Source organism: Anser cygnoides, chromosome 19 (genome assembly GCF_040182565.1).
Source record: "Anser cygnoides isolate HZ-2024a breed goose chromosome 19, Taihu_goose_T2T_genome, whole genome shotgun sequence".
Taxonomy (NCBI): domain Eukaryota; kingdom Metazoa; phylum Chordata; class Aves; order Anseriformes; family Anatidae; genus Anser; species Anser cygnoides.
In genome coordinates, this window is record NC_089891.1 from 5,751,273 (window position 1) to 5,765,524 (window position 14,252).

At 62.6% G+C, this 14,252-nt stretch overlaps 1 protein-coding gene across 6 annotated transcripts in view; it reads left to right on the forward strand.

Annotated features, from left to right (window-relative positions):
• CASKIN2 (CASK interacting protein 2) overlaps positions 1-14,252 on the forward strand; it is a 79,929-nt gene that overhangs the window by 40,818 nt on the left and 24,859 nt on the right. For 2 of the 6 annotated variants that reach the window (XM_066979921.1, XM_066979918.1), the window contains exons 1-2: positions 5,261-5,451; positions 7,608-8,340. In XM_066979921.1, coding sequence (XP_066836022.1) covers positions 8,247-8,340 — 94 coding nt within the window. In that variant the 5' untranslated portion in view covers positions 5,261-5,451; positions 7,608-8,246. Of the gene's footprint in view, positions 1-5,260; positions 5,452-5,509; positions 5,970-7,607; positions 8,341-14,252 lie in introns of those variants that run through there. The other 4 variants (XM_066979917.1, XM_066979920.1, XM_048064179.2 and 1 more) reach the window with 4 other exon arrangements.

Below are 14,252 nucleotides of genomic sequence, written 5' to 3' on the forward strand. Positions count from 1 at the left end.
AAGGCGGCCTCGCCATTAATCAAGAGGCCTGGAGAATGGGATCAACGTGAGGCAGGCGTGCTGCGGAGTTAATCTCCTTTACTCCCCGATGATGGATGGAGCTCATTTCAGACATTAATCAAGTCTGTGAGCGTGCACCGGGCAAAATGGATTAGACACTGTGCTGTTGGCAGAGGCGCTCCCGAGTCCCTGGGCAATCCTGGAGGATGCCCGAAGCGCTGCCTTTGGGCACCCTCCAGCTGGAGCTGCAGCACAGTGGCGTGGTGAGGGTGACGGAGGGATTACAGCTGCTGGGTCCTGGGGAGAACTTAGGTGTACCCCCAGCTTTGCTCCACGAGTGCTTGCTGTGCTCCCTCCCTCGGGACAGGGCTGGGAAGTGGGTCCCAGCTGTTGCTGAGCCACATTCGTTTGCAGAGCTGCACTCCCAAACAACCTGTGGAGGCTCCTCGGTGGTTCCAGGTACAACCAAACACCTCCAGGTCTGCAGTCTCCACGCTGCTGCCACACAGAGCAGAACCGGTGGGAACGGAGCTGGAGCACCAGGTCTGATACGTGCAGCAGAAACCACCTGTGAGCCCCTGGAGACTCCAGGAAAGGGCTGTCCTGCATGAGCAGGAGTAGGGGACACCCGCAGATGCCAGCCCTGGTCACGGCTCTGCAGCATCCTGTGCAAAAAGCTTTTATTCTGGTGTAGGATCTGTGTGGGACAAAGACTGTGCCCCAGTTCTGAACCGTGCTGTGGGCTTGTTGGATATCATTGGGTTTGAGGAGCGGTGTCTCAGAGGCTGAGCAAGACTGTTGTAGACGATGTGAGAAAAATGCCAGGCCCATAATAAGCTCTTCACCCACTTAAGGGTAGTGCTCGGTTCTGGGATTAGCAGGAGGCGCTGGCCGGTAAAAATAACCCCGAGTCTGCATCCTCCAAAGGGAGACACTCAGGCCTGGCGAGGCAGAGGGAAATGCCTGATTCTTGGGCTGTGCCACGGCCCACGTGTCACGCTACAGGAACGGGAAGCGAATTTACGCCTTAGCCATCCCAGCGCACCTGCTCATCTCAGAGCGGCTCGGAGTACGCGCTGATCTGTACCGCCGCGATGCCGGTGGCCTGGCAGGCCAGACAGTCAACGAGCTGTGTTTTCATATGTTTAATTACACCTTGCTCGTGATGGGAGCCGTTCAGCCTCCCCAGGGATGTATGGTAACAGTCGGGGCAGAAACCTGCCGTATCCACACAATAACGCCCAGCGCTGGGACTGCACGCGGCTGGCACTGGGGTGGCGGGGTTGGTCCTGGAAGGGCCCCGGGCTCTGACAGCACCCGGGTTTGTTAACGCACGCTTTCTTTCCCCCCTGCCTTAAGTCCAAAACCCAGCTGACATCAAAGCACCAGAAAGTCTAATCCCGTTTTGAATCAGCGCAGCACACGCAGCGAATGTTAAACAGGGAATCCGGCAGCAAGAAAAGGGGGGATTATCTTTAATTTCCTGAGAGAGTGACTGAGGGGGGGGAGACAGGGAAGAGGAAGGCACAGGAGCAGAAAGAAGTAGCTGTCGGCACAGGCAGGTTGTGGAGGAGGAGAATGCGGGTGGACGGGAAGGAGAGAGGGGCTCGAGCAGCAGCACGTGTGTGCAGAGTCCCGCTGAGAGTGGGGTTGTGAAAGGGCTACCGAAGGAAGTCGAGGGCTACCAAAAGGCTCCTGTTGGGAGCACTGTTTCCTGGGAGCCTCAGGTGGGGTGTGTGTGGGGTTTGGGTTTGGGTTCGGGTGAGCCCAGCAGGATCCAAGCACCAGCATGTGGGAAGGCTGCTCCTGCTGGGAGCCCCAGGCCCAAGTTCCCAGGGAAGGGATCGTGCAGTGGGTGCGCTGTGCTGGGCAGTGGTGCGGGCTGCAGCGCCCAGCTGGGTGGTGGGGACAAGGCTGCAGAGTTGGTTTTTGAGGGAGTGGAGAGCTGGCCTCCATCAGAGCGATGCAGAGGGAGGGCTGAGCACGCTTCTGAGCGCGGCAGAGGACAGGCACGAGGGCTGCTTACCTGTGTCACACCTGCGTGGGCTGTCTCTTTGCTGTAAAAGATTGTAGCTGAGCAGAGCGTCCAGAATCAGATCCTAAATTGTATTACTTACTGGAGAGATGACTCTAGCCATGGTTTATGCTGCTGCCTATCATCACCAGGTACCGCCACCTCTGCAAAGGGCAATTGCTCCTTTTTCATCCTATCATTGACAGTTATGGAGCTGTGTCTGCGTGGAGGGTTCATCCCAATCAGCAGCAGCAGCCACGCTGCGCCTGGCCCAGGGACAGGAGGTGACCGGGGCCAACCCATCCCCCGTGCCTGCCTGCTGGAGCCTGGTCCCTGGGGGCGCTTCTTCCTCCTCCTCATCCCTGCAGCCTGTGACTCCCTCATGAGCAAACCCCCACGTTTTGCTCTCGGATTTCAAGTAGCAGCTATTGCCAGGCAGGTTTTAAAAAGGAGATGGAGTAAATGTGTACATAGACACCTCGTGTGTGCTGATCCCTGTCCTGCTCTAGCTTTGCCCTTGACGCTGCGATGAGCGAGGTGCAGAGTGCTGAGCCAGGTGGGAAAAGCCAGTCCTGGATAGGGGAGGGCGGGCAGATACCTGCACAGGAAAAAGGTCCCTGGGGTTGGGATGCGGGTGCCGAGCACCAGGAATGAAGCCGAGATTTTCTGTGCTGCTTACAGACAGGCCCAAAGCCCAGCAGCGGGGCCCTGATCACATTTAGCTGCAGGAATGAATGCCAGGAGCTTCCGAAATGGCTCTGGGGGTGACTTTCAATAACCTGCCTTCTGCCACAGCCTGGCTGCCTGCAGGAGCAGCCCTTCCTTGCCCTGCTTCACCCTCAACCCTCACCTTCATTCCCACGGGACAGGTGATGTGGCACCGGGGGGGTGCCACAGCCTCCCTGGGGGTGGTGCTGGCCTCGTGGGGGTGCAACTTGCACACCAGCAAGTGTCCTGGCAGCAGTGTCTGTGCTCCTGTCTGGGGAAAGCAGTGCCCTGGGGATCCCCCTCGCCCCCCCCCGGGACTCTGAGCCTCCCCACGCCCAGGTGCGAGCGGGAGCTTTCGGGTTGCAGCCACGAAAAGGAGGAGCCTGAGCTGCAGCTGAGCCGGGAGGGGGAGAAGTGCGTCTCCGTCCAGCTGGTTCATAGCATACTTAAAATGTTTCAGATGTCTGGTGCGGGCCTCCGTGGCCCTCCTGCCGGCTCCTGGCTGGGTGGGGTCACCGCTGCCGCCTTCCAAGTTCGGCTCTCGCAGGCGAGATTTGGGAGCGGGAGCCTCGCGCCCTCCGGCCGTGGAGCTGGGTCTGGCGTGGCCTCACCTGAAGCTGTCGGCAGAGCTGCTGCGGGCGCTGCCGCGGGCGTCGCTCATGCCAGCGGGGCCCCTTCCCTCCTGGCAGCAGCTGCGGGCACCGTTTTGGTTTGATGATGGAGGGAGGGGAGCAATTAAGGTAAATCGCAGAAGGGAGAAGGGGTCGAACGGCTGCTGGGGCTGCAAGAACGGCGCTGAGCTCTGGCCACCAGTCAGCTGCCCAAGCCCTGAACTGGGGAGAGCTGGCAAGGCACTGAGCAGCGTTGTTCTCAGTCTAAGCTGTCTCAGTCGGAGGAGCAACGAATCTGCTCCTTCTGCTCTGTCCCTACCCCAGCCACGCTGCTTTTACTTGCTGCCGTGAATTAAAAGCAAACCAAACCAACTCCTTCCCGGCACCCTGCGAGCAGATGATGGTTGTAGCATGGGCTCTAGATGGCAACATCGACCCGAAGAGCTGCGGGAGGAGCAGGGTCCCCACTGGGCCAGGCAGGACCTCGGGGCAGTGCTGCTTTGGGCACCTCGCTGCCGTGGCATGGGGGCTCAGGCCAGGGCTGAGCTCTCAGCCGGCCTCCCGAGGGTGCCTGCACCCCAAAAACTCCCCTCAAAACGCAAACAACTCACCCGTGGGCAGGGAAGTAGCCAAATTAGAGGAGACTTTTCTGCAGTGGGATTTCAGTCAATTTCCTCAGCCCCTGGTCTGTGGACACGTGAAAAAAAAAAAACATTCCAGGCCTCTGACACCTCGGTAAGGTGGAGAGGGCAGGCGCTGTGTGTGGGTCTTCGTGCTGAGGATCACCAAAAAGCCTCCGGGAGGTAAAGACAAAGCTGTGAGGTGCACGCTAGGAGATCGGGGCCACTGAGGCTAATCCTCCTTGGCTGCTTGCCTGTCAGCATGACCGTAACGTGAAAATGTTGGGCTTAGGCACGGAGTCCAGAGCACCCAAACGTTGTTTAACATTCAAAGTCAGTTTGCTGGAAACTGTGGATATCCAGCAAATCGGGGGGAGCTTCCCCATGCGCCCTCGATTCCAAGGGCAGAGATTAAAGCTTCGGTGCCTCCGCTTCGGCCACGCAGCAGGTGGGAACCCAGCTGAAACGCAGCCACCCTGCGCCCAACTGCGACGTGCGCCTTGTGCCGGGCTCTTTGGAAAGCAGCTTTAGTCAGTGCTCGGGGAGCTGCACGGCTTAATTAAGATCCTTCAAAGGACAAAAAGCGCTAGAGAAATTTGGTGGAGTCTTAGAAACGTCACAGGGCTTTACGAGCTCTGGCACAGCTCGCGGAAGGGATACCGAGCCCTGGCGCTTCCCCGCTCTTCCCGGGACTGCTTAGGGCTTCGTGCTTCGCCACGGCAGCTGTGAGACGTGGACCTGGGTAAGGCGGTGTGTGCATCACCCCCTCCTGCTTCCCGGCTGTGCCGGGAGCCACCGGCCCCTCGCCGCCCCGGGGCCCCCGGCTGCAGGCGTTGGCATTCGGGGTTTGGGTGGAAGCGGGGCTGGCTCTTGGCGGCTCCCCCGGGCGCGGCGGGCCGGGCGCTTGGCGCAGCAGATCCGAGCCTCCGCGGGGCTTTAATCCGATCAGCGCCGGTAAGCCGCCGGTATCATGCGGCAAAAGCCGGCCGGCTTGCTTGGGCGATCCCCCCCGCCTTAGCGGAGCCGTGCCGGGGGGAGCTGGGGGGGCAGAGGGGGGCGGGTGGCAGAGGGGACGAAGGAACGGGACGGGGGGGGATTAACGCGGGGCTCGGCCCGCAGCAGCGCCGCGCGCCCCGGCCCCCTGGGGACCCCCGGCCGCCGGCCCGGCCCCGCTGGAGGCGAGCGGCGGCGGCGGGGCTCCGGCCCGGCTCGGCACGGCTCGGCCCCGCTCCGCCGGCGCCTGGCGGTGAGTGACAGCAGCCCCGGCCCTGCCCGGCCCGCCCAGCCCCCGGCCCTTTCCAATCAGGCCGGGCCGGGGAGGGATTTCCTGCCGGGACGGGGAGGCACGGCTCCGAGTTGCACGGCTCGGAATTGCACGGCTCGGCTCGGCACGGCTCGGCGCGGCACGGCTCCGCTCGGCTCGGGCTCTCTCGCTGCTTTTCGGTCTGGCACCGCGCGCTCCGGTCTGGCACGGCTCGGCACGCTGTGAGCGCCCCAGGTGAGTGGTGCTGCGCCGCCCGGGACCCCGAGCTGCCCCCCCCCGGAGCGGGGCACCAGTCCCACGGAGCCTCCCTGAGGCCGGGGCCTCGCCGAGCTGGGGCTGGAGGCGGCCCGGGAGGAGCCGGAGCCCCCCCCGGCAGGGCGAGCTGCCCCCGGCCGCCCCTCCGAGCCCCGCTTTCGGCAGCTGCTGCCTCTCCCCCCTTCGCTAGCATCTTGCCTGCCCCGTTTGTGCCATGGCTTCGGGTTTGTTTTCCTCCCCTCTTCCCTCTTCTTGGGATTGGTGCAGAAACTTCGCTTCCCCAGGTGGATTCCTGGGCTGGAGGCTCGGCTCGGGCGGGCGGGATGGTTGCTGCTGCTTCTCCGGCTTCGTGCCTTCCGCAACTCTTTGCTGCTGCTCCTCTCTCAGGAGGCTGAGGAGGTGGAGATCGGCATTCGGAGCTCTCCGCACCTCTGAGGTATTTGTTGAGCCTCGCACGCTCCAGGAGAGGCAGGCAGCAGCGGGAGGCTGTTTTCTAGGTGAGGCCACGTGGAGGGTTTTTTTTTTGTAATAAACGGATAAACAGCACCAACGCCCTCATACTCGCTGTTTGTGCTCGCAGAGCAGCGTGAAGTTGGATTCGGTGCGCTGAGTTAAGTGAAACAAAGTCGATTTGAAGCCGGTGCAGTGCAGGAGGCTCTGGGGGGTGATTTGTTTGTGGCGAGGGGTTGCTCTGAGCCGAGGGGCTGAAACTTTGTTGGGATGGGGATAAGTTGTGGGGGTGCCCCAGAACACGGGGGTGAGAGCTGACCGAACCGGGCACTGCTATCAGCACCTGGTGCCGGGCTGCCGGGCAGCCCTGTGCTGAGGATTTGTTAGCCAAACCAACCCATGGCCCCGGGGAATGACTGAGGGGGGGAGAGACCCCCCAGCCTGGCCTGGGAATTTGGGCACCCCCTTGTCCCAGAAGCCAAACCAGCATCGGAGTCTTGCCCCTGCGGCTGCCCTGAATGCCACTGCACCCAGGGGAGGGCTGGAGCGGGGGGAGCCCCGTGTCGGGGGGCTGCACGGCTTCCAGGATGCCCGTGGGTGGGCTGAGCGGCGCTGCGCTTGGTGTGGGGTCCCGGGAGGCGCTGGGACGTCCCTGCTGCTCCTGCCCCTGAACCAGGCAGGACCTCTCCTCCCGCTGTTGTTGCCTTTTCTCTCCTTCGGTGGTTTCTGTCCTCGAAGCAGTGACCTCGATCGCTGGGAGGAAGGAGCACCCAGTGTTATGTAAATGGCTGAGGGCGAGTGCTTTGGGAAGGGAGACGGCACGCCTGGGCGCTGGCTGCGGGAAACTGGAGCCGGTTCCCATCCAGCCCGGGTCGGCGTGGCGGGAGTCGTGGGGCGGTCTGCTGGCAGCCCAGCAGCTGGCACGGCGTGTGCTCCCTGCCCTCCTGCTCCTCCCCGGCCTTCGGAGCAGCCTGCTGGATGCACGGCCCTGAACCAGGAGGGAGTTTCTTGCTGCCCCAGTGCAGGGGGAGAGCATGGGGTGGGAGGGGTGAACGGCTGCAGCAGGAGCCCAGGTCCTCTGGGGTGTCCCCACCGGCCGCAATCGGGGCTTGATCCCGTTCCCCTGAGCGTGGCTGTGCTGCCTGGTTGCACCCAGCTTCTCGCTTTGGGCCCAAGAGCGCTTGTTTAATGGGTGAAGAGTGTCTTGGGTCCTGGGGCGCTGAGCTCCCCGGGTAGCTCGAAGGGCCAGGGTTTGTCCCTGCGCCGGAGGGGAAGGGTGCCAGGCAGGTTCAGCCGGTCCCAGCGGCGGTGGAGGGAGGACTTTGGCTCAACCTCCCCTGCTCCATCGCGTGGGTGCTGCCGCTGGCAGAGGGGAGGGGGAGATGTGGCAGAGCCCCGTTTGCCGTCATCGGGGAGGGCACGGCATGGCCAGTCCCCTGGGCTGGAGGGCAGGGAAATGAGCAGCAGCAGCAGCACTCAGCCATCCGTGCCCCCCCCCCCCCCCCCCGCCCGGAGGCTTCCTCCACAGGTTCTTCCCTCTCCTTTCTAACACGAGGATGAGCCGAGTCCCGCCAGGACTAAATATAGTCAAAGTATTCGTTCTTCGGCACGGATACAAAAGCTGTCGCGACGGAGCCGGGAGGTAAATGGCCTTTGAGGGCTGACTGTGCTCTTCCCCTCCGCAGGTCCCAGGCTGCCGTGCCAGCCCGCACCGGGGCTCGGCTGCGCGCGGGGCTCCCCAGCGTGGCTGCAGCGCTGTCGCCAAGAGGAATGCTGAAGCGAGGGGGCTAATGAGCACCAGAGAGGGAGGATCTATGACTTCCAGATGGCAACGAGCCTGTAATCCCGTTGGGAAGAATTAGGGACTCGTCAGTGTGGCAGAGCCTGGCGAGGGGAGCAAAGCGAGGCATCTCTGGCTGCGGAGCCCAGCACAGCTTCAGCCGAGAGGCCCGCGGCATCCCGATGCCGGCCCCGCTGGGTGCCCTGCTCCAAGCTGCCTCGCTGGGTCTCGTGGCATCCCGTTGCTGCCGGGAGCCGGTCCCTCAGCACTGAACTCTCTCTGATCTTAACTGATTGCATGTTCTCCGACCGAACCCCGTCTGGGTCCTGCTCCTCCCGACGCAGAAAGGGACTTCTGCTGCTGACAGAGACACGTCTTCCTTCCTTTTTATGTCCCGTGGGATTTTAAAGCATCTTTTTTGCTGGATTTCACCGCCTCTCCGAGCATGTTTTGAGGATTTACAGGCTTATTCTCATGGCTTTATAAACCTCCGGGATCCGAGGGCTTCTTCCTTGTGCGCCGCTGCCGCTCCCACCTGTCCGCCATGGGGCGAGAGCAGGAGCTGATCCAGGCCGTGAAGAACGGGGACATACCCGGCGTGCAGAAGCTGGTGGCCAAGATCAAAGCATCCAAGAGCAGTGAGTACCTGGGTGCGGAGCTGCTGCTTCCCTCGCTCCCGCCGGGCATCGCCGCGTGGCCCGGGCTGCGGGCTCTGCGCGGGGCCAGTTCAGCATCCGCGCTGGGGTGTGAGCGCTGACTTTGAACCTGGCGGATGAGTTCCTCCACGCTTGGAGGCGGGAGCACGAAGGCTGCCCGTGCTGGTGAACGACTGAGCTGTAAACGATCCGGCAGGGCTCGGGTTCCCTTCGGGCTCAGCGCCAGGGGCCCTGAAGTGTGGGCACCGAGCGGGGAAGGGCGAGGGGAAATCACAGCGGGGCAGGCGGCGAAGCTGCTCGGGGGGATGCGGTACAAAGGGTCTTTAGCGATCGCCGCTCGCTCCTGGCCGTATTTATCTTGTGAAAAATTATCATCCGAGCCGGTCGACTGGAACCAATTGTCAAGCCTTGAATTTCAGTCTGGTAATGTTTAACCCTTCAGCAGTGCTGTTTTCTTTCATGTGTGCTCGGAAAGGTCAGCCATGAGCGGGCTCAGAGCAAATGCTGGGCTTAGCCCATGCTGAGAGTTTGGAGGGCCGGAGGCCTGCTCCTGATGGTGCTGTGGGGGTCCTGGAGGGTCTTTGGGGTCCCTCCCAAAAACTCCCAGAGAAAATGGGGGGGTTAAAAAAACTAATAAGTGGAGGAGCAGATTATGGCTGGTGCTGCAGACCTTGCAGAGAGCTGAGCTCCTGGGTAGGCGCTCTGGTCACTTCTTGTGCCCTGCAGAGAGAAGGAAACTGGAAAAAGTAAATAAAAGGGCGTTTGTCGGCGGTGCGTGACCAGGGGAAGCTGCATGGCTCCTGTGTGGGCTGCAGGAGCTGATCTGGGTGAGGAGAGGCCAGAGAAACCCCTTCCCTGTGCTCGCAGCCTGCGGGGTGGCTTCAGCTGGGAAGTTGGTACAGGAAAACCACATCTGGGACCAGCTCCCTGCTGCAAGGTGCTTGTGCAAACTCCCCGAAGGGCCCTCCTGGTCATGGCCCTTGTTGGGGCCACGCATTGTGGGAGGGTCTCAGGGGGCTTCAGGAAAGTTGTGGGGGAGGAGAAATATTTTTGGGGAGGGAGAGGGGAAAATCAGGCAGGAGAAAAAGCCTGAAGTCTTAATCGGGGTGGTTCAGGGCAGAGAGGCTGGTGCTGAGAGCCGTGAGTTAGGCTGGGGATTATAAACGTGAGATGGGGATAAAATCCCCTGCGTCGGCTCCTGGAGGGATTTGCCTGGGGCCAAAACTTTGCAAATCCCAGCAGCTGGGCTGCTGCCTCCTGCCCCTGGAGCCAGCCCCGAGCCTACCTGGGGCACCGAGGGTGCTGGGTGCCCCATATCTGGGTGACAGGACCGGGTGCCTTCACCTCCACGCGCTGCTCAGGGTCCCTGGGGGTCACAGGCCGTGTGGGGCAGGTCCTGGGGCTGGAGCAAGGTGGGTTTCCTCGTGCAGGAGGCTCGAGAGATGCCCCAAGGCACTAAATAAATAACATCAGCCCCGAGCTGGTGTCCCACGGCCAGGCAGCGCGATACAGGCAGGCTTGGGGCACCCACAGCTCTCCTCCCCTGCGTGCCGGGGGGGAGTTCACGCTTGTTTCCTCCGATACCTCTCGCTGTTAAACCCCGTCTGTGTTTTCTCTGGCATCTTCCCTCCCTCCAGCCACGGGGCACCCACGTGAACGCCTGCCTTGAACTCCCCCGCTGCAGCGGCGTCTGCAGGTCCCTCGCTCTGCTTATTTTCATTTTACTCCTTTATAAGGAGGGGGAGCCAAAAGCCCAGGCCCTGGCAAGGCCACCTCGCCAGCCCCGGTTGCTCCCTATCCCTTACACTTCCCTCTCCCTCCTCCCGCCCGCACCATGCGAGCAGAGCGTTTGCTGCTCATTAAAGCGCCTTTTCCATATGACAGGCCGAGATGCCGATTTTTACTTTTTTTTTTAAATCCCTCTAAGAGTCCTTCTGCTGTCTCAGTGGATTCGGAGCTCCGTCACTGTGATTAGCCCTCCGGGACTTCCTGTGCCTAAAAAAGTCACCGCACGTAAGCAAGAACCGAGCGCCAGTCCCGGCAGCGGGAATTTCAGGGACGCGGTGCTTAATATGCACCGTGCGCAAGCCCTCGGCCCCACGCAGGCGCTGCCGTGCAAGTGGGTCACAGCACCTAGCGTTGTGCGGGGGGGGACGACAAAGTTTGGGTTGGGAGGAGCGGGGCTGGTGGAGCAGCCATCCCGCCTGCGGGAAGGGGACATCGGGACACCGCCGTGGTCATCCCTACAGCCGGAGAGGAGAGCGGGCTGCTCCCGCTGCCCCGGCCGCGCTTTGTTGAGGTTCTCCTGAGCGGCAAAGAAGTGGTTCCTCTTTTTAATTTCCTTCCCTCTCCCCTCCCCTCCGCGTCTGAGCGCCGCAGAGTTTAATTGAAATTGTTAAACGACCCGTCACGGCTTTGGCCTTTCTCCCTGGCGATCAATCCCGGCCCTGCCTGGCCGCGCTCGCTAACAATGCCCCGGCCTGGCCGCGGCGGCCGCGTGGGGCACAGGGGCTCGAGCCGGGGCCGCAGGAATCCCTGCCACGGGATGACGGCTCCTGGGGCCGGACGGGTGCCACGGTGCGTGGCGAGGTTTGCGTGTCCCTGTCCCAGCTGGTGGCGGCAGCAGGGTGAAGGGGCAGGCGAGGGGGGCGAATGCTGGGGGCTTTGTCTGAGGTGTGAGCCTTACCGCCCCGCCGATAGCCCGGGACTGGAGGTGCCGGGGAAGAGAACAGGAGCTGGGCTCGCTGTTTGCCTTCCTTCAGGGAGTGGTGGAGCTTTTTGTTTAAATGTGCATGAAGTGCAAAGAAAGGGCGACAGCTGAGCAAACTCGCGTTAAACTCAAGGACAGGGAGCGCAGCCTGCCCTGCTGGGGCTTCGCCCGCTGTCCTCAGCCTGCCTCTGGCCCCTGTCACCAGCCACACCAGGGCTTTGGGGACTCCCAGACCTCAAGAACGTGGGTGCCTGGGGTTCAGATCCTCCTGGGGTTCAGATCCACCTGGGCCGTGACCTAACGAGCTGTTAAACACAAGCAAAGCTTCTGGAGCTGCCTGGGCTGGCTCCCCTCGCTGCTGCATCCCGGCAGCACAGGGCACAGCAAGGTCTTCCTGTGCCAGCTCTCGGCTGCTGTCACCCATCCAGCTGGGCAGGAGAGGGACGATGGCTGGGAGACCGCCGCGGGCAGATGTGGGCTAATTCGCTCCCTGCCTCCCCCTTAACTTTCCTCCTAATCCCTAGTAGCTGTATCAGCTTAAGCCCCGAAGCGTGAGGTTTGATATCTCTCCTCCTATTTGTTAGCCTTTGCCACCAGTGCTCTGTGTCCCCGTTCTTGGCAGAATCACCTGCCCTCCCTCCGAGTCGTGCAGGATTTTTTCCTTGTCTCGGTGGCAGCAGGTCCCTTGGGCATGCAAGGAAAAGGTCGCTGCTTTCCTCGACCCAGGAGTTACTTTGTGATGGGGGTGGATGTGCCTTTGTGTCAGCCAGCCCAGCCCACGCTCTATCATGGTGTCCTTCAAGGAGGACCGTCCTCCCCTTCACACCTGCAGGGAGGTTTGGGTGGTGTGGGGAAGAGCCAGGACCTGCCTGCGGCGGGATCGTTATCGGTTCAGGCTCTGTCACACCCCGCTGCTGGTGGCACAGGGACTGCTGGGCACCGTGCCCGTTCCGGTCCTGCCCTGGGCACTGCAGCTTGCCGGATCCGGCTGTGCCACCGAGCCAGCACACCGCCCTCGCCGTGTCCCTCGAAGCCCGGCTTTCAACGAGGAGTTCCCGAACATCCTCGGCGAGGTCCTTTCTTCCTCCCCGCGCCTGCTGTAGGTCTGACGGGCTGGACCGGCTGCACAGCTGCGTGCGGGCTTGGAAGGGCCGCGGGCATGCCTGGGGCCGCCACGAGCAGTGCCGAGAAACTTTGCCAAAGCGGGCAAAGCTCCTCGTCCCCCCGAGAGCCACCGGGACAGCCCAGCCGGCGGTGGCCCCGCGCCGGGGAGCCCCCTGCCCCGCAGCCTGCCGAAACGTGCTTTCAACCAGCCTGCGGTGGGTGGGAGGGGGAAAAGGAGGCTTCAAAGGTTCCTGCGAGCGCGGCGCGGCCGCCTTCCTGCCGCGGGGATGGTGGCGAGGCTGCAGCTGCATGGTACGGAGGGGGGGGGCCTCAAATCCTTTCCTCCTCCCACGGCTCCTGGCCTCTCCGGGGGGGTCTCTTCCAGCAGCCGTGTGCCAGCCTGCAGTTTGCTTGGTGCTTTGTTTTGTTTTTTTTTCTTGTTCCCCCCAGCACGCACTGTCATCAATCCCGGCTGCCCAGCTCAGGGGGGGATTTTATCCCCTTCTCTTTTTATTTTCTGGAAGGACGAGCCCCACGCAGGCAGCGGCAGCGAGAGGAGTGAGGCCGCGATCGCTTTTCAAAGCCGGCCTCTGCCGGTTGTTGTCTTTGGACGGGGGCCACAGGCGGCCCTGCCGGGGCCTGGCTGCCACCGCTGCACCCGGAGCAAGCGTCGCTGCACTGAGCGGGGAGATAAGCCCCAAGCAAACAGTGTCAGGAAGGCAGACGGAGCGGCTGGTGGGAAGGTGTCACCTAGCCCACGGGGCATGGCCTCGGCGTCCTGCCCCGCTCTGTACCCCATCACCCCATCCCAGGTCTGTGTTTCGGTCCGCATCCTTTGAAAGCCCTTTGGCGGGGCAGTCTTCAACTCCTTGCTGTGGCCTCTGCCACCTGCAGCTGCTTTTTTTTTCCTGTCTGGGTGAAATAGTGGGGAGGAAAAAAAGGGGATTATGATGGGGAGTTGTATAAGGGACGTGCAGGGGAGCTGCTCTGGAGGTGTTGCTGCTTTCCCCAGGGGTTGGCCAACGGCTCCTGTGCATCCCAGGGATGTGTCCATCTCTACGGGGGAGCGGAGCCGTACACAGGGCCGGGCTGGCTGCGTTTGGGCTGACAGCAATCCCCAACACAGCAGGCGGGAGGCTGAGGTTTGGGGCGGGAGAGGGATTTCCGTCACTCGGGCATCTCCCGGTGACTCAGCCCTGGCCACAGGGCTCTGCTCTCCCTCTCTGAGAGCTGCAGAGGCCGTCTCAGCTGCCTGGCCCAGAAACGTGGCACGATTTGGGTGCCGACAGCTCCGAGGCAGGCGGGCAGGGAATCCCAGAGCAGCGTGGGACAGCGCGTGCCCGGCTGTGGGAGGCACGCAGGCTGTAACGGGGACAGCGTTCCCCGGGGCTGCTCCCAGGCAGGGGAGGAGACGCAGCAAGGACACCGCTGGCACTTTGTGTCCTGTCCTCCTTCTGCATGTCTGGGATGTGCTGGGGGGGCACGGGGGTGGAGGCATGCGGCAGGGAGCTGCGAGAAGGTGGAAGGAAGGCTTTCCAAGCGGCAGCAATGGAGCTGGGGGTGCTGTGGTGGCCCCCCCAGGGACAGGGGGTCAGCTCTGCGGAGAGAAGCTCCCTGGTCAGTCTGTGGTGTGGGAGCGGGGCCTGCAGGGCTGGGGTCTCCCGCTGGAGCTGACGGCTCTGCGAGCACCTCTGCTGTGCGCTCTGCCACGTGCCTGGAAACAGCCCCACACGTGCCCGTGCTCCCTGGCTTTCCGCCACCCAGGAGGGAAGCTGCTTCTGGATGGAAACCTCGCCGTGCTCCTCCTCCTCCTCGTGCCTACTGGGGCTGAAAATCTCGGCTGTGACCTAGAAACGCCACCCGGAGTGTCTCCAGCACCCCGGGCACTGGCCCTCTTTGGAGCGGGGACAAGGCCGTCCCCAAGGACTGCGACCAAGTCAGCAGCGCGACTCGTGCTGCCTCTCCACCGCGCTCCTGAGGCCGAGGGTGGGGAGACCGTTTCCCCAGGCCGAGGAGCGAATTACCCAATTCCAGCACCTCTCGAGGAGGATGGTTTGCAGCTGAGCTGGCTGGGAGCGCC